General features: G+C 40.1%; 1 protein-coding gene across 23 annotated transcripts in view; it reads left to right on the forward strand.

The window, feature by feature from the left end:
• Positions 1-10,641, forward strand: part of scrib (scribble planar cell polarity protein) — a 79,946-nt gene extending 69,305 nt beyond the window's left edge. For 12 of the 23 annotated variants that reach the window (XM_026179936.1, XM_026179929.1, XM_026179931.1 and 9 more), the window contains 8 exons: positions 18-107; positions 293-475; positions 1,050-1,202; positions 1,838-1,977; positions 2,083-2,123; positions 2,642-2,716; positions 4,712-4,769; positions 8,632-10,641. In XM_026179936.1, coding sequence (XP_026035721.1) covers positions 18-107; positions 293-475; positions 1,050-1,202; positions 1,838-1,977; positions 2,083-2,123; positions 2,642-2,716; positions 4,712-4,769; positions 8,632-8,759 — 868 coding nt within the window. In that variant the 3' untranslated portion in view covers positions 8,760-10,641. Of the gene's footprint in view, positions 1-17; positions 108-292; positions 476-1,049; positions 1,203-1,837; positions 1,978-2,082; positions 2,124-2,641; positions 2,717-4,711; positions 4,770-6,524; positions 6,555-8,631 lie in introns of all 23 variants that reach the window. The other 11 variants (XM_026179928.1, XM_026179946.1, XM_026179948.1 and 8 more) reach the window with 7 other exon arrangements.
• The last annotated feature ends 8,070 nt before the right edge of the window (positions 10,642-18,711 follow it).

The following is an 18,711-nucleotide window of genomic DNA, read 5'->3' on the forward strand; positions in this document are numbered from 1 at the left end:
GTTCGTTTTGCATGAAGGCCTTCTTCAGTAGATGGCAAGGGAGACTCTCAGAGGAATTCATTGGAGGACAGCTTCAGGCTGGAGCAGAGGCCCAACTCAATGACTGGGTAATTACAACACACAGGACAACATGTTTACCTGCTGTTAGCCACTGATCACACTCCTCGCATCATCCTCCCAGTGCGGTGGTCAGTTTAAGCTGCAGAATTTTCAATTTCTCCCTCTGATGACTGAGTGGGTTCAGAGTTCAAAGCCTAGAAACCAAACTAACTGCACCCATCTATCCCATCAGTCTCGTCCCAGCCTACCCCGGGGAGTCAGCAGCTCCCATCCGAACAGCCAAAGCAGAGCGCAGACACCAAGAGAGACTTCGTATGCAGAGCCCCGAGCTGGCCGTGGCACCTGACAAGGACCTGTCCCCTGCAGAGAAACGAGCCCTGGAAGCCGAGAAGAGAGCAATGTGGAGGGCAGCACGGTAATACAACCATGCCACACGTTAAGCAAGGATAATAAAATAAGTAGAATGTAATGCTTTCAGGGCTAAACCTCGATTTGTGGATTTATTTCAGCAGTTTTTGAGTAACAGGAGACTTAACTTGGATGGTAACTTTGGAAGACGGCAGCATCCACACGCAAAGAAAAATGCGTACCGAAGGAAACCAAGGATCAGACCAGACTTTTATAGTTGCAAATTCTTTAGGGTTAGAGACACTTCTGTCCCACGTTTCCTGTTACAGTTTGTCAAGCTAGTAAATAAAAGGCTTCAAGAAGTTACTTTATGTCAAAGCAAACGTAAATTCTCGGTAGATTTAGTTTAGTGACTATCCTGCGTGTGTGGTCTGTCTCTGTCTCACTGTTACTGTGTCTAAAAATTGTCTTATTTATCATTTCTGGCTCTCCTACTTATATTGGTGTTTTACCTTCCATTCTTTGGTTTTCTTCTCTTTGTCTGTGTGCCTTTCTTCCTGTCCTCCACATTCCTCCGTCATCCTGGCGTACACTTTTTTTATTCCACTCCCTCCCTCTCTCTGTGACCTTGTGGGGCACAGGCCCTATGGCCTAGAGGAGGATGTTAGGCAGTATGAGCAGGACCTGGCTAAGAGGCTCTACCAGGCCCGAGTGAGGGCATCTCAGGGCACGGCCGCGGCACCCCAGCCCCCCACTTCCTCCTCTACCTCCTCCTCTGCAGCCTCCCAGCTCAGGTCTGCTCCTCGGCCCCGGCCGCCAGGGCCAGATGCACGGCATCGTGGGGTTGTGCTGGGGTGCTTTGATATTTGGGGTACTTTGCTAGAGGCCGAGTTCGGAAAGGTCCAAGCAAGCACTCGCAGCAACACTGACAGTGCTTCCGCTGCCTTTCCAGTGCCGTACTGCTTCTGCACGTCTCTGCTGTTTCCCATCTCCAGCTCCTTTTGGTTCCCGCCTCTCTTTTCTTTTCTCTGTCTTGTCTTCCACCCTCGTTCTGCAGAACTCTTCGTTTTCATTTGTGCCTTGCTGTTCTTTTTGTACTGTTACTAACACGCGATCCGCAGTAAGTACGCAAGCTTTCTGTGAGCTGAGGGTACGCCTACTAGCAGTAGGTGGTCCCTTTTCCTGGAGTGCATCCTTAATTTTTGCTTTGAAATTACATTTATTTTATTTTATTTTTTTTAATCCCAGCAAACCAGGACAAGGAACACCCCAAAAATAGCAGTGATTGGCCTGCACCCACCCGTAGTGGTGTGCATATATGTGTGTGAGAGAGAGACGGTGTCAGTTTTTTGTCTCCCTATTTCTGTAAAAGTTGGACTTTATTAAATGCCTTTGAATATTTTTTTGATTGCGGTCGTTCCTCCTGCAGAATGAAGTCTCTGGAGCAGGATGCACTGAAGGCTCAGATGGTCATCGCCAAGTCTCGGGACGGGAAGAAACGTGGGACACTAGATCAACTGACAGAGTCACCCTCGCCTGCACCAACACCCTCTCCCACTCCTATGGAGGGTAAGAAGCTGCTGCTAAAGGAAACTGTGTTTGTCTTTTCACCTAAAAAGCTCATTTTCCACCCTTTTTTTCTACCTGCTCAAGTACATTTCTTTGTCTGTTTAGCAGAGCTCAGTCCTCGAGGATTAACCTCGCCCGGCAGGCTGGTAAGATTTAATCCTGAATTTCAGTTTCTTATTGACTGATTTAATTGTTGTTTTTTCCCCCACTTGCTAGTTTGTACTGACTTGGAGAGCTTGAGTCATCATAATATTTTTAAAAAAAAAAAGCTGTAACACTTACTTTACAGTGTGATTTAATTGAATAAAGGAAACCGTCAGGCTCGTTTGTTCACAAGCTGGAAGAGGTACATTTGCATCAAAATACATTGACATGAATCCACCATCTTGCTCATTGCCACTCTATCCAATCAGAGCTGAAAACACACACACTGCTCTCCCATCAATGCCACAGCTGGCTGTTTAAATCACCCATTTGCCTCTCTGCCCTCCACTCTCCCTCTTCCATTTTATTCTGTCTTTTCCTCTTATTCCCTGACTTTTTCCCCTCTTCCGCTGTGTTTTCTCCTTTCTATACTTTGTCCCACTTCCTCCATTTTCCTCTCTTTTGTTTCCCTTATTTCCCCTCTTCTCCCTCTGCTCATTCCTGTTTGCTATCCTTCTAGTCCGTGTCAACAAAGAAGTTTGACTACCGACAGTTTGCTGCCATTCCTTCTTCCAAACCCGTATACGACATCCAGGTATTGGCTGCATGCCGATCTCCGGAGGCATCAAGCCTCCTCCTCCTCCCTCCCTCCCTTCCCTGGCTTTCCCGTGCTGCCTCTTCCGTCTAGTTTCTGTTAATCCAGAGGCCTCCCTGTGACTGCAGTCTAGGTTGTCGCTCAGTCATCGATCCGTGCTCTCTCTCCTATTCGTGGTGTGGCTCACTAACTCTCACCTGCACAATGAAGGCGGACTTTTAATCTAAATAACAGCACACCACATCAGCCTCCCTCCCTCCCTTCCTGCCTCACACCTGTGACTCACAAATGTAACAGCATCTTTAGCTGTATCCATTCACATCTATCTATCTCGCAGCCAACTAATCGGTCGCAAACATTAACGCTCAGCAGCTGCTGGGATGCAGAGAGGTCTTTGATCCCACTAACCTGGGTGGAAAACTCTGTATCTTATTCACTCTCACACTCACTGCCATCAGTTGTCTTGTTCCACGCATGGGTTGAACATCATGCAGAAGAATGACATGTCCTTCTTGACATTTCCTCTCATCTGCGCTCATCTCATCTCATCCGCTGATCTTCTGTGCTCTCAAGAGGATAACGGTTCCGTTTGTATCCGTCTGTTTGGGGAAGAGTTAATTTCCTCCCGTGTGGAGGAAGAGAGGGGAGAAGCAGGGGAATCTTGGTGTAGAGGTGGAGCAGCAGCGCTTGTTTGCAAGTGGTCGTTTATTTCTGAGTCGAATATCCGTCGTCTGTGACACCGCTGTCTGGGATTCTGGGATATTTATGGATATTACAAAAATTTTCAGTTTGTTTGTTTCCTGCACGGTCGTTTAAGCCTTCGGGGGTTTCCAAACCTATCTTCAATCTTCACAGAGAACAAATTATTCGCAGTTGTAGTTATTCCTTGACTTTATAGTGGCTGTGAACTGAACCCTCCACTGCAGTATATAATATATATATATACTTAATATAAAGCAAATTCCAATTTTGAAGTGTCAGGCAATGATTTTTACCTTTTTTGAAACAAGATGTCACAGATGAGGGTTGGATCTGACAGGCCTATGCTCCCCACGTGCTCAGTGAGACTTTGCTGCCCACGACCTTGCAGACTGGGAACACCCGACAATAGCTGCAGTTTTAGAGATCCTCTGACCCAGTCGGTTAGCCAGCAAAATTTTGTCCTTTCAAACTCAAATCCTTACATTTGCCCATCTTTCCTGCTTCTATATCATAATGTTATCTCTGATCAGTGTATACTGTCTTCGATCCCTGCAGACAAATTCAGTAGCTTTTAAAATGAAATTTACATGATGTCTACGTCGCAGCTGTATTTAAGTCAAGCGTATTATCCGGCCGAACAGAAGAATGCGTTGTACACTGATTGGTTGAGTCCCCCGCCTCCTAAAGTGGAGTGGAGATATAAAGGGAAGCCTTCACAGCTCGTATCATGGAATAACTCCAACCACAGCTAAGTCTGTTTGTGCATCATCTGAAAAACGTCTGAGCCTGTCATGTGTGTCGGCTTCAGTTGAGTGACACATTAAATTCTTTGTGTAGAGTGAATAAATAGATAATTCACTTCCAAGCATGATCAATTTAATTCAAATTAAGCAACAGATGACTCCTTACAGTTCTGCTTGTTTTTTTTCTTTGTTTTTTCCCCGTTGTGCATCGATGCATTAGTGCTGTTTCTCTGTTTGTCCTCTCTTTTGTGGGTGTGTCCACCTGACACAAGAAACCTCGACGCCAATGACTTAATCGGCGCCCTCTTCTTTAACACGCCCGTTTCTCCTGGGGGGAGTAGTTGAGTAGATGTACTCTGGCTTTGTGGCTCTGACAGATTAGGAGCTTCAGTGCTGCCTGCTAAACTGCAGAGAGCAGCTGACATGTTTCCTGACAGTCTCCTACCTTGCCAGCCCCACTACTCACCTGGTGAAGGCTTCCCCTGGGCTACACGCTATTAAACCCCAGAGTCAGTCCCTGTTAATAAGAGTCTCTTTTTATTTCTTTCAGTCCCCAGACACAACTGACACAGACTTAAAGTTCATCGATGACGGCTCCAGTAACCCAGGTACGTGGTGCTGATTGTTATGCCCTGAACTGTACCAGAAACCTCATTTATTTGTATGCATGGGCTTCTTCCTGTTTCTGACTTTCAAAATAAAAGTCTTTGACACAGAGTGCAACTACTGTAGTAGCGGGAATTCTTGCTGATAAACAATGAAAAAAAGAGCTTATGTCAAAAAAATTTGGCAGATAACAAGATTTTAAAAAGTCTCGTCTTTGGATTTACTTCTAAGAAGAAAACTAAAATTTTAGAAAATAACTTCAAATAAGTAAAAATATTGAAACAATAACTCCAAACTTTTACTTATGAAACACAAAATGATTGTTTTCAGTGTCAGAAACAAGCTGCCTGACCAGTGTATTGAGCCACAGTAAGAAATCAGCTGTAAGATAAAAGCAGACTTCTTTGAGGTATCAAGCAAAATATATAGTTTTTATTTCTGTATAACAAAGATATTGATGTGACAAGGGATGGGTACCGGTGTTCTGACATAAACGGTAGTAACCAGACCAAAAAAGCAGCGCACGTTTCGGTGCTTTTTTTTTCCTGAGCTGTGATACACTTTAGATTCTAGCCAATCATTTTACGTTTCCGAGGATAGTGGGCGGGGCCAGGTACGTACGTTCTTTTAGAGCAGAGCTACAGATTAAAAATGTCCAAGGCGAAGCGGTCAAAAGTCTGGCTGTACTTCACAGCAAAATATGCAAACTCAGCAGCCTGCAACAAGTGCTTTAAGCTGATACTGTGATACTGTCAAAGGAGGTAACACCTCAAATCTGATGAAACACCTGGCGACGCATAGCGTTTTTTTTTGTTTTTTTTTAAAGCCGAGAAATGCGCCGTATTTGATAGCTTGCAGCGAGACCTCACACCGAGCACATCTACTGTGCGTGGGTTGCCTGTTATCGGACCCGGAGTTAGCAACATCCCCTAAAAACCCGAAGAGGAGAGTCCTGGCCCCTAGCCCTGCCAGTGTAGCAGAAATGATGACGGATGATGATGCAGCAGCAGCCGTTCTTTTCTGCGTGAGTAGCTTAATGTTGTTCGTGTGTAATTTACGTTGAGTAGGCTAACCACGTTATTACATTAATGCATGTAAGGTGAACTAGCAAACATCATCATAGCTACATGCGGCTGTCTTCTTGTTTGATGGCAGATACTCCCTTCACCCTGGCCTAAAAGGCTAAAATGACCAAAGAAAAAGTGGAAAACAGTTAAACATGAGAGGTTTTTGGACAAAGTTTGTGTTTTTTCCATTGTTTAAGCACTGCTTCCAGCCAAGAGTGATACCATATATGCCCCATAGCTGCAGAAAAGGCTAACATTGTTATCTTTTTACAAAAAAACAGCTGAACATGAGAGGTTTTTGGACCAATTTTGTGTTCTCCATTCTTTAAGCACCGGTTTGAGCACCGTTTAAGCACCGGCACCGTTTCAAAAGTACCGGTTTGGCACCGGTATCAGATAAAACCTAAACTATACCCATCCCTAGATGTGACCGTAATATTCTGATGTCACATAATGATAGTACAATCATTTTAATCCAACACCGCCAAGAAAACGTGGCAGGAAACTTCTCACATGTGTAGAACAAATAATGGTTTCTGGTACAGATGGAGTATACACTCCTGCTTTTATTTTATTTTATTTTATTTTTTGGTTTCACTTAAAAATCAAAATTAAAAAAAGCTTCACAAACAGGTGAAGTGATAGGAAAAGGAAGTTGTACCTCAACCTCTTCTATCCCCTTTGATTCAGGTGCCTACCTGGGATAAGCGGCTCCTATTGGTAGGATCCTGTGTGCATGTGTTTGTCGCTCTGTGTGTGTGTGTGTGTGTGTATGCGAGGAGCGTTTGTCGGGGTGTGTGTCGGGTTGTACATTTACACTCTAACCTGCTGTTTGTGTGGCACAGTTGGGGGTTTGGGTATAAGATGGGTGTGTCCACCTGGGTTTGCTTTGCCATCTGCTCCCCACCAGACAGGAAGCAGCTACTGATTCAAAGGGACGTTTTATGTGTAAAGGATCAGTTTAACCACAGTCCTTTGATTTGTGCATGGATTTGTTTTAAATATAAAGACGTGCACCAGAGAAACCACATGTGTGCGCTAAAATCTAATCAGAAACTTATTCGCTTTATTTTGAAAGCATGATTTGCTTATTAAAACTGAGTAAGTACAGTTGTGGTCAGAAGTTTACGGTCATCATGGCCATGAGTGTCTTGGTAATTTAGGTTTATAATTATTTCTTTGAACTGTTTTTTTTTTTTCTGGGGTGGAATGATCGCATCTATCTTTAATTACTTTAAAAAACAAGAACCGGGTGCATAAGTTTGAATTTATTTAGCCTTTTTTCTAGTCCACACAGGGTGAAATGTATACATAGATATAATATAACCACTAATATTTGGTTAAATGTCCCTTATTTGACCACTCTTTGAATTGTTTGGTAAATTGGTTTGTTTCTGGCTTTAACCTGGCTTTAAAAGCAGGATTGCGGTCAGGTCTTTGGGTAGGCCAGTGGTGTCCAAACCCAGGCCTCGGGGGCCGGTGTCCTGCAGGTTTTAGATGTGTCCTTAATTCATCACAGCTGATTTAAATGGCTAAATTACCTCCTCAACATGTCTTAAAGTTCTCCAGAGGCCTGGTAATGAAATACTCATTTGATTCAGGTGTGTAGACCCAGGGTGAGATCTAAAACCTGCAGGACACCGTCCCTCGAGGCCTGGCGTTGGCCGAGCCTGGGTTAGGCCGTTTCGAGAAATTTAATGTTAGCTGCCTTTATCCACTCCTAAATCAGTTGTGGATCGGGATCATTGTCCTGCTGGAACATCCAAGTTTTATCCTATTCCATCCACTTTGTGCAATGTACCAGTACCACCAGTAGCAAAACAGCCCCAGAGCATAATGCTACCACCACCATACTCGACGGCTGAAAGCTGCACATTTACTCCTCTTATTATTGTGGACAAATAGCTCAGTCTTTGTCTCGACTGGCCATCAAACTTTTCTCCAGAAGGCATTTGGTTTGTCCAAGAGGGCAACTCCAAATTTGAGTCGAGTTTGAAGGTGTCAATTTTGGAGCAGGGGCTTCTTTCGCGGTCGGCACCCACTCGGTCCATGGCGATTTAAAACCGGCTTCACTGTGGACACTGGTGCTGGTTTGGGTCTCCAGTGTTAGTATGTGTCAATCCAATGAGTGCTGTCAAACAAGCTTTTTATTCTGCAAAGAGAAACTACCAGCAGCACTTAGTCATGATGACTAACTAGAAGTGACCCTGCCTTGTCAATTTAAAAGACTAATTGTTGGACCTATACGATCATTCCACCTTGCAAAAAAAGAAGTTCAAAGAAACCACCTGAAACTACTACGACATTTACGCCCACGACGAGTGTACGTAAACATCTCACCACAACTGTGTTCATTGCTTTTATTCTCCTGCTCAGCTGGCTCAGCAAAGCTTTGGCCTACCTCTTTGCCCTGCAGATGCACACATGTAAAAACTCAGCTACATGATGGTTATGTGCTTCCTTTGTTTGTTTGTTTTTAATTTACATGATCAGCAGGACCAGTCACTATAGTAGAGAAGTGAAGGGATGTTTAAAACAAGGACTTGGCAGTGAAAACACTTAAGAAATACTGAAGTCATTGGTTTGAGTTTAGCACAGAAACTGGACGCATCTGTTTCCTGCTCGTTTCCAGCTGCTGCTCTAAATGTGGGGTGTCTCTCGCAGGGTCACGGGATTCACAGGGATCTTCTGTCCTGTCGCTCTGATCTTTTCTGCAGCAGATACTGTCACAAGAAAAGATGAGAAATTGCAGCAGCTCCAATGCATTTTCTCTCTCTTTTCTTTTTTCCCCTCCCAGGAACCGCCGCGAGCCCCGACGTCACCCCGCTGCCTGCCACCTCCGCCCTGGAGGAGATGGCTCTGTACAGCAACAAGCGCAAACTGAGGCAGGGCCGCCGCAGCCTGGAAACCGCTGTGCCCACATAACACCTCACCCACTGAAGAAAAACCCTGCAGACGTCACGCAAACATACACAACTTCACAAACACTGTGGAGCACTGGCCTCAGAGGGGCGTGCGTCCACAGGAGGTGCAGATTCACCAAACACTACACATGCTGTCAGTAGAGCGAGATTTACTCTGCCGTATGTAACCACTGTAAAGTCTGCGACGCTGATAGTTGCCACACAGACACTTAGAGCCCGCGTGCCAGTCTTGCCTTTCCAGTCTGAGGGCCAGTTGCTCGACGGCCCCTCAGCGGCAAGAAAGCGCTAGCGTTGTTAGCTAGGGTTGCTACTTATTTTTTTATTTCTTTCCATTTAGCATTCAGTTTGCCTCGTAGAATCAGATCTATTTTAACTAGAGATCAAAGCTTTTAGGGGTTTTTTAAATTTTAATTTCTAAGCCTTCAGTGATTTTTGATGCTTTTAAACAAAACATACTGGAAGACAAACGCAGAAAAGAAATGGGTCATAGCTATACTAACTTCTTGAGAGACATTCATAGGCTTTCAGTGTTTTCTTCGGCCGACAGGAGTGTGTATGTGTATATATATACATACACACATATATGTATATTAAACGAGTAGGGAACATCCTGCTACCTTCACTGTCACAAAATGTGGTGAGCTTTTTTTTTAAATTTTTTTTTAAAGAGTACATATCATTTTTGCACTGCCACTGGTCCGCCTTTTAAAGAACTTATTCCTTCACCCTATCCCGGCCTGGAGGCCAGCTGATAATGCGACTCGCCATCTGTTAATGAGTCACAAAATCACAGCTTTCAGCCCATTATTTGCATATCACTTCATTTTATGTTCGCTTTTAACTCATCAGTTTTGTTCGCGACAGCCATATTTACAAATTCAATTGCCTAAGTTGTTTCAAATCCACTTCACAGGGCCTTTAGCAATGTCACATTCCTCTGTAGAGAGTATGACTGACTACAATGGAGGAAGCAGCATGGAGCAGGCAGTTTGGGAGCATGCATTTTGGCATCATTTTAATATTAATGGTACTTATCCTGCCCTGTTAAGGGTAATAGTTGTTTGTTTTTTTTTTAAATCAATGTGAATCACCACTTTCCTTGCGTTATGAGGTTTGCCACAGTGATGTGAAGGTAGCAGGTGTGTGTTTTTGTTGTTTTTATTTTTTTGTTGTTTGTTTTTTTTCTGTCTATGGTTAATTTAAATCTGACGCCACTGAAAATCATTTATCGTGTGAATAATGTACAAATACTGAGAGGAAAAGCAAAATTTGGGGTGTGAAACTGAGCCAGTCTTGGACCTACACTAAACACGTGGACTGCTGATGCATCTGGGTTCAGGCAGGCTTGGCGCTGGGATGCTCTCTGCATGTATATTGGTTTGCTAATGGGAGAGGCCTGAGAGGCAGAACCGGTTAGTCCCTCTCAAGACATGGATCTCACTCAGACTCTTCAGCTTACAGCTCGACACAGTGTCAGTGACGGGTATTTCTGCAGAATCACAGCATCGTAGCATTTTGTGTTAATTTAATGTAGTGTCTTCTAATTAAAGCTTTCCGTGTTGCTCTCACTGACTGAAATTCAGTTTGATAACATTCGCAACAGCTAATATCTTTAAAAAAAATCTTTTAGTAGATAAAACTTTTTTTCCAGATGGGGTTCACTACATTTTTGATGCAGTGTTTCGAGTTTCTGTGTTTAATTCTTTTCGTCTTGAGTTCTCTTCGGGGGCTTTTACTTGCCAATAGGCTGGAGGGGAAAAGGGTCTCATGTCCTAGGGTTGAGGGTTATAGCTCATACAAGACTGTAACTAGTGAATTTGTACAACCAAAGAAGTCTATTTTGTGGTTCAGGAATAATAAATTTTACTTTCCATGTAAAAAGCTGACTGACTCTGTCGTGTGTTGTGTGCTGGGTTAACATACAAGAAGAACAAAGAACAGGCAAGAGGCTGCAAGACACTAAAATGTGTAATGATGTTAGGAAAACATATGAGACATGAGCAGAACCATAAAGTAGAGGGCACGGCTTGTGAGAGATGATGGCCAAATTTTCAGCTTTATTTATATATCACCAAACTACAACAGCAGTGATATCAAGGTGCTTTATATTGTAAGGTAAAGACCTTGCAATAATCCAGAGAAAACCTTAAAAATCAACGCTCCCCTATGACCAAACAATTGGTGATAACGTGAAGAAAAAACTCCATTTTAACAGGAAGACACCTCTGCCAGAACCTGGCTCAGGGAGGGGCCATGACCAGCTGGGGTGATGGGAGGAAGACGGGATAAAGATGGCTGTGGCAGACAGCCAGAGATTAATAATAACTAATGATAAAATCAGTGGTGTAGTTAGTGAAGAAGAAACGGTGCATGATGGGAAGTCCCCAGCACTCTAGACCTATTGCATCATAACTAAGGGACGGTTTAGGGTCACCTGATCCAGCCCTAACTATATGCTTTATCTGAAAGGAAAGTCTTGAGTCTAATCTTAAAAGTGGAGGGTGTCTGACTCCCTAATCCGAACTGGGAGCTGGGCCCACAGAAGAAGGGACTGAAAGCTCAGCGTCCCATTCTACTTTTAAAAACTCTACGAACTACAAGTAAACCAGCAGCCTGAGAGCGAAGTGCTCTGCTGGGGTTATACGGGACTAAAAGGCCTATAAGATGAGATTGGGCTTGATTATTTAACACCTTGTATGTGATTAGAGAGATTTTACATTTACTTTGGGATTTAACAGGGAGCTGATGAAGAGAAGCCAGATTGGGAGAAATACGGTAAGTGTGCTTATTTGCACAGAACTGGCAGATGGATGCTGCCTGCCGAACAGTCTTGTGAAAGCTTGCAAAGAGTGCAGTAATGTTAATGGGTTCATATCACTAACTATATGAACAAAATGACTAAAGGCTGCAAGTTTAGCTCGCCCAGTTGAGCAGGTGGTTCACCACATGGCTCGATGCAGAGACCAGGTGTCAAGTCTGACCACAGGCCCTTTGCTGTGTCTCTCTTCCTGCAAATGCTTTTTTTGTGTGTATTTGTCACTATTCTGTCTAAAGATGGACATGTGTGTAATTGGATAAGAATCTGGCTGTCAGATGGATGCAGATCCAGAGTTCAGGTCTCTGGAGAAGACATCAGAGTCTAGCTCCACTTTACTCAGGTTTATCATTAGGCTAGCTTACATGAACAGATCATATCAAGTTAAATATCAATTTTCATGTTATTTGAAAACATAAGTGCCTGGTTGAGCCTCCTGTGGTGGGTTAAAGGGAAGAACAAATTCCCCAGTGGTGAAATCTCTCTCAAATCAGTATTGCAAGAAAAAGAATCATTCATTGTTGCTTTATTAATGTTTCATTATACATGAAGCTGAATTTTTTTTTTTATCTTTTAGCATTTTTAATGTAATTAGAATTTTAGTTTCCAGTCCTGAATCTTCAGTTTTTATTGTAATCCAGCTGTGATTGTAACAACGCATTTAAGTGCATTTTTCTGTGTTTGATATAAAGTTGCTATCACTTTTTTCTTCTCTTTAAACTCTACTTCCCATCCTGTTAGTCCTACTTTTGCACATGAAAAATGTTAAATATAAGTAATTCAATAATTATAATTTTCAGTTGTTCTGTGGAAGAGGTTAGCTTTTTGATTATTTGTAGGAATAATCAATCACTGGTATGAGTTTTCTTATTAAAGTGCACCCTCCTCTTACTTCAGGTGCCGAACCAAAGCAGTGAAAATGCTGTTGAGCAAGTAGGTGGACTAAAATTTCAGAAAGCAAACTAATGATTAATATACGTCGGAGTTTTGTGGGAGAAAAATATGTTAACGTACAAGAGACTGAAGATTAATCAGCTGCAGAAAAAGATACAGAAGACAACCAGCTGTCAAAACAGGAAAGCAGTTTGACTAACAAACTCAAACTTGACATAGAGAGCGTCACGAGGGAAGGCGAGGAAAGTTGAGACTTTAACCTACAAGTGAAACCATAAATTCAAATTCCTCTTACTGGGACTGCAAAGCCAACATCGTGCACACAGGTGGCTGACTTGTTTTTAAGATGAGGGGACTCACACTGCTTATGGTGGGAATTATTCTGGCTGCACTGACAGATCTGCCTTTGACAGACTTTTCATTTGCAGAGGTAAGAAAAAAAGTACTAAATGCCACTGTTCTGTAAGGTAGTGCAAATACAATCATTTTTATATCATTGCAAAATCAATTATGCTCATTCAAAGTTTTTACTCAGTTTAAATGTCTATTAAGATAAATATTAATTAAGTATTGTTGCTCAATACTGCAAACAAATACACAGCGAACTAATGCATTTAATCACTCCTGCAAGCTTAATAATGAAAATATATAAATAATTAAACAAATGTGTAATCGCTGCTTGGTTTTGGGTCTAAATATTTTCTAAATAATATGTTTTTAGATCTAAATATTTTCTGTTTTTTAGATGATAAATGTGTGCTTGATCACATTATGTCAGTTAAGTGACAGAAATCGATTTTTTAAGGCTCATTCTGTTATGCATTGAAATGTTTAAGACAAAAAAAGTCCTTTACATGATCTGCCAAATGGAAGTGAACATGTTATAACTAAAGCTGCTTTAAATATATATTTTTTAGGCTGGATATTTATCTATGAGGCCAATGGAAGGTACAAACGGGACGTCCAACTCAACAGAGGTGTGTGAACTTTGAGTGTTTCATGTTTTAATCTGTTTAGGTGAGACTTAAAATCAAATTAGATTTTGACAAATATAAGCAGTGCTGCTCAAATATGAGTAGAATTCTTACTTTAATTATTCTCAGTAAAAATGTCTTTGTTATGGGATTTTTTTTCAATTATATAATCATAGTTTTCAATTGTAATGTGTGCTAATTGCTGCTATTTCTAAGGGACGGGTTAGGTTTTGATTATTTTTCTGTTTTATTTGAAGTCCAAAGTCGACGACCTTGCAGGAATAAACAAACACATGATTACAAGCATTGGAACCTGTTTCCTCATTAAAGTTCAAATGTGCTCTTATTTTAGCCACAAGAGGAAACCACAGAAAATAAAGCTGTTGTGCAGGTAGGTTTCATAAAGCAAAGTAAGGACTGACACGTGAAAAGTGTTGAAATGCAAGAGGATGAAGATGCATTTATCATCTTACTCACATTAACCTAAAGTTTGGCTGACTTCCTTTTTAATCCCATCAGTGGAACGGCACCATTAGGCCAGTGGAAAGTGATTTTGGGTTCCCTCCTACAGAGCCCCTCGAACAAAGCCCCCAGAAGGACACCAAAGTAAGAAACTGCAGCAAAATAAAGACCTTTAAGTCATGTTAAAGTTTGAAAAACTTTATTTTATTTAGTCTTTTGAAAAACATTATTTTAATTAAAAAACAAACAAACAAAAGCTTTAATGTTTACCACAGAAATGTGAAGGCAGTTTCTCCAGCTCCAAAGTCCAAAATCCAAATGAAGCCTTTTTATTTTTGTTCCTGTTAAACAGGAGTTTTTCCCAATGTCGCCAAAGCACTTGCTCATAGGGGGTCGTGTAATTGTTGGGGTTTTCTCTGTTGTATTATTGTAGGGACTACCTTACAATATAAAATGCCCTGAGGTGACTGTTATTGTGATTTGGTGCTGTATAAATAAACTAAATTGACTTTGCTTTGAACAACAACAACTGACAATCTAAAGACGTTCACACAGAGCAGTTTATTTTGTGTTTTTCCTTGTCATTGTCCTTTACAGTAAATCTTAACATACATACACTACTACGTACTATGAATACAAGACAATGTACTGTTTTCAAACAAAGGAATATAATATTTACAGAAACTTAAACTTAAAAAAGTCATTATTGGAGGGGACGCCCATGACAGCAACCAGCCTCACCAAATTAACATCTGCCCTGTTGTTGAGAATAAAACAGACTTTGGGCAGGTAAGCAAACAAATCTGAACAAATTTGAACTTTGATGTTAAACAAGAGCTGAAGTAAAACAGCCTCCACCTACAAACACATGCATCATAAAACAGGCGTAAGCGCTCACTGGAAGCTGATTACAAAATGAGAGGACTCACACTGCTCTGTTTGGTGGGACTTATTCTCACAGCTTCGGTAAGAAAATATATCACTGTTTGATGTTCACAGATATGTTGAAAGCTTATATGACAGTCTACATAAATATTTATTTAGACATATTTATCATCACGAATCAGCTGAAGTGTGTCTCATGCTGCTGCTGACTCACTGAGATTAACTGTATCATTATTTTGCTGTGTTGTTTGATTTGAAATGATCTTCAAACATGGAGTGAAAAACATTATTTTAAAAAAGAGGCAGAAATTAAAACCTCCAGCGCTGCGTTTTGGCTTCATATTGTAGGATTTTATGAAAGTGTTCTGAAAGTTTTATCCATTCTAATTTCAGCTGCATGAAGGAAGCACAGCACCAGCAAAGAATAATGTAAGTCAAAATAAATACATAAAAAAAAAGAATTACTGATTATATATTAAATTTTGAGCTTTATATGTTATTATTAATGTCACACACTTTCATTTCAGGTCCATCATGAAAGCAACTCAAAAAAGCCTCCAAAAAAGCCATCGGTACGGTAAAAATTAAATAAAATCTTTAAAAAACTACCAAACTATATTCAACTTTCTCAACAAAGACTTAATATTTTTCACTATTAAAGAGGTCAATCTGGACTTTATTAACTAACATATAAGTGAGACATAATTCTTATCATCATGAGATTTTTGTTGTTTTTTTTAAATTGAAAAAAACAACAACCCAACAATAAATATCAATTGCCCCACGTGTGTGGAATTACATCTGTGACCCCTTTTACAGATATAATCTTTGCCCCGGGCCTTGAAATACCAAGAAAATAAACAGATCTATGACTTGCTTCAGAGTTGATCATCTATTACTAAGTAAAATTAGACTAATATTCATTTTTAATATTTTGTAATATTTATATTTAAGATCATTCAATCATCCGCATCAACATTTACTTTGTGTCGGCAAATATCTACACAAATTGTGTGAATTCTGTTTTATGTTGACTCCTAAAAGCATTTTTACTAACACAACAAGCTCAAACTGCTTATTTCAATTTTATGCTACAGTGACACAGATGTGCTGTATATTAGTGTAACCTTAAAACTTGACTTAGAATTTCTTTGTCTTTACATAATTATTTATATGCATATTTCATGTATAAATGTATATTATTGTAGATTATATTTTATTTCAATGTTGATAGCAAACTGAGTTGTGCCATGGGTGCTGGAGTCCCCTTGAAGGTACACGTGATGAAACTGAATAAGCCGAGGGAAATGACACACAGGTAAAAAACCATTGACAACACTATATTTACACATCTATAATTTGTCATAATTTCACGTAAAAGAAAATTATCAAAGTGCCTTGAAAAATTGTATTTTAAAACAAATGTCTTAAAAAAAGATAGAAACCTGTCCATAGGTGTGATTTTGTGACAGTTAAGTGAAATCATTAGATTTTTTCCCCTCTGTGTAATTTACAGACCGTTCATCAGAACATTTCAGTGGAAGCAACAGTGGACGACCGTGATTCTGCTCATGTTACTGTCTTACCTAAATAATCATTAAAAGTCTGTTGTGAGAAAAGTTTCCTTTATTTGTTAAGTGTCTCTTATTTGTTGTTATGTGCTTTTTCCAAGGTCATTTAGAAACGTAGAGCTGGAACTTTTGACAAATTATCTGCCAGACACACAAAAAAACACCTATTCTGACAAAATGAGACAACACGGGAATTAATTATCGAGGTGAGACACAAATGAAGACAAAAAGAACATTTTCTTTAAAGAGACGGTAAATTTACAAAACTAACTTCATCACATTTTACTAACACAAAGGCAGTGGCTGCTTATTTCAGGCCTGTTATAACAAATGCACGTGAGCTGACGTGTGCCATCGTTGCTATGAACTCCTAACTGTATTTAATGATCATACTTTGTCCTGCTGCTTTTTTAATAAACAAATAAAAACAGTTCCTGATAAACTAACTCGACATCCTGTTACGGGCATTTTTCTTAATAATTAACATTGAGAAAAATTACAAATAAAATAAGCTTTTTCTTTTAAATATGGCATTTTACGAAAGAGAGAACAGCGGATTCATAAGTATGTGGAAGAGTCTGAATTACACTAATAACAAATTCAGTTTTGAAGAGAATAAAGAAGACTGTTTTTTTCACTTGCTAACAAACAAAGTTGAACTTTGATGTTAAACAAGAGTTGAAGTCAAAGAGGCTTCACCTACAAACACTTGGATTATAAAACAGTTTGAAGTGCAGACAGGAGGCCGATCACATCCGAGGTGAGACGACTCGCACTGCGCTGTTAGGTGGGATTTACTCTCACAGCTTCAGTTAAACAAAACAAAACATCATACTGGCAAATTAGCCAAATTTTTAAAACCTTTTCTGCTGGTTTCAATAAAACTTCTATCATACAAAGTGTGAATATGTGTAATGAGTGTAGGGAAATTTTAGCTTCACAGATCAAATACTATAGCTTGAAATTTTCACTGGTCTTATCAGGATCTTTCATTTGGGACAGATACATTAAAACTAGTGAACTAGTTTACTAGTTAATTCTTAACTAGTTTTTGACTTGTTAAGTCCAGCAAGTCCTACAAACTCCCATTTTTGAGCAAACACTAATAAAAAAAACTGTCATTTATTGTCTTTTTAAATTTCTTAATGGTTTCTGGTTGAATTTTACAACTGCAAAACAAAGCATACTTAGTCATAAAAAGTAAGAAAACACCAAATTCATTCAACTTTCATGTTGGATTGATCAAATTTGAGCCGTTGCACCACAAAACAAAAACATCAGTATAAAGTTTAATCCGATGGTACTCTAATATGTGAAGCTAAAATCTTCCAGCAATCATTATATATGTATTTATTTCTTCGCGGTTTCATTGTAGGACTGTTGTTTAACTACCAGATAAACGAGACTGCAGATTTAAACTTAGGCTTGATATAAATGTATTTTTCTACCATAAATCAGCTGGAGTGTTTCTCACACACTGTTGTTAAAAAACAAAAAAACCCAGCACTGAACTTGAATTTGTATATCTTTATTACATTTGAGGGTTAGCACCTGAGTACTGCATCTAAAATGAGCAAATTCAACAAAATAGAGTAACTTTGACTGTATCTGTGTAAAGTAACCAGTTCTTGAAACATTATGATCTATAACATCCATCACAGGTTTCCACTTTCCACTTTTCTCTATGTAAATGTGATTAAAATGTATCATTTGACAGGGATTAGGCAGTTTTACATAAGTCAAGTACTAATGAAACAGATGTACAGAGAGGTTATAGCAGTGAGGTCAAACTCGTTTCACACTGACGGCCACGAACAGTCCACCATGACTTGAGTGGGCCAGACGAGTGAAACTCCACTTTCTGTCCGTGTAAAGGTGTTTAACTCCACATTTAATCCCTGAGATATCGTACAATAAGATAAAGATCTGCAAGTTCAACACCACATCTCAGTGTTTCTATGATAAATGTGTAAAATTACAGTTGTGGTGCAGCTCACTGCCCAGAGTGTCTGATGTTTGTACAACATAGAGTTTCATGGATGAAAATTTTCTTTCTTTTTTTATGTCATAATGGTAGACAGTGAAAAACACTGTCTACACTTTTCTGTCATTTAACTATTTATCTATTACTTAACTTCTTTGGTGTAGAATGAACGGCTGTTATCAGCAGGAAAAGCTGTCCAACGATTTATGCACTTCCTCATATTTTCTGCAGTGTTTGCCTGGCCGATTCTGGCCCCCGGGCCTTATTTTTGACACCTTTGGGTTATAGCAGAATATATAAGGTGTCTGTCTCCCTGCTTGTTACAAAATGACACCTTCAATACAAAATAAACCGACTGGGTGCACGAG

Source organism: Astatotilapia calliptera, chromosome 9 (genome assembly GCF_900246225.1).
Source record: "Astatotilapia calliptera chromosome 9, fAstCal1.2, whole genome shotgun sequence".
NCBI classification, from domain to species: Eukaryota; Metazoa; Chordata; class Actinopteri; order Cichliformes; family Cichlidae; genus Astatotilapia; species Astatotilapia calliptera.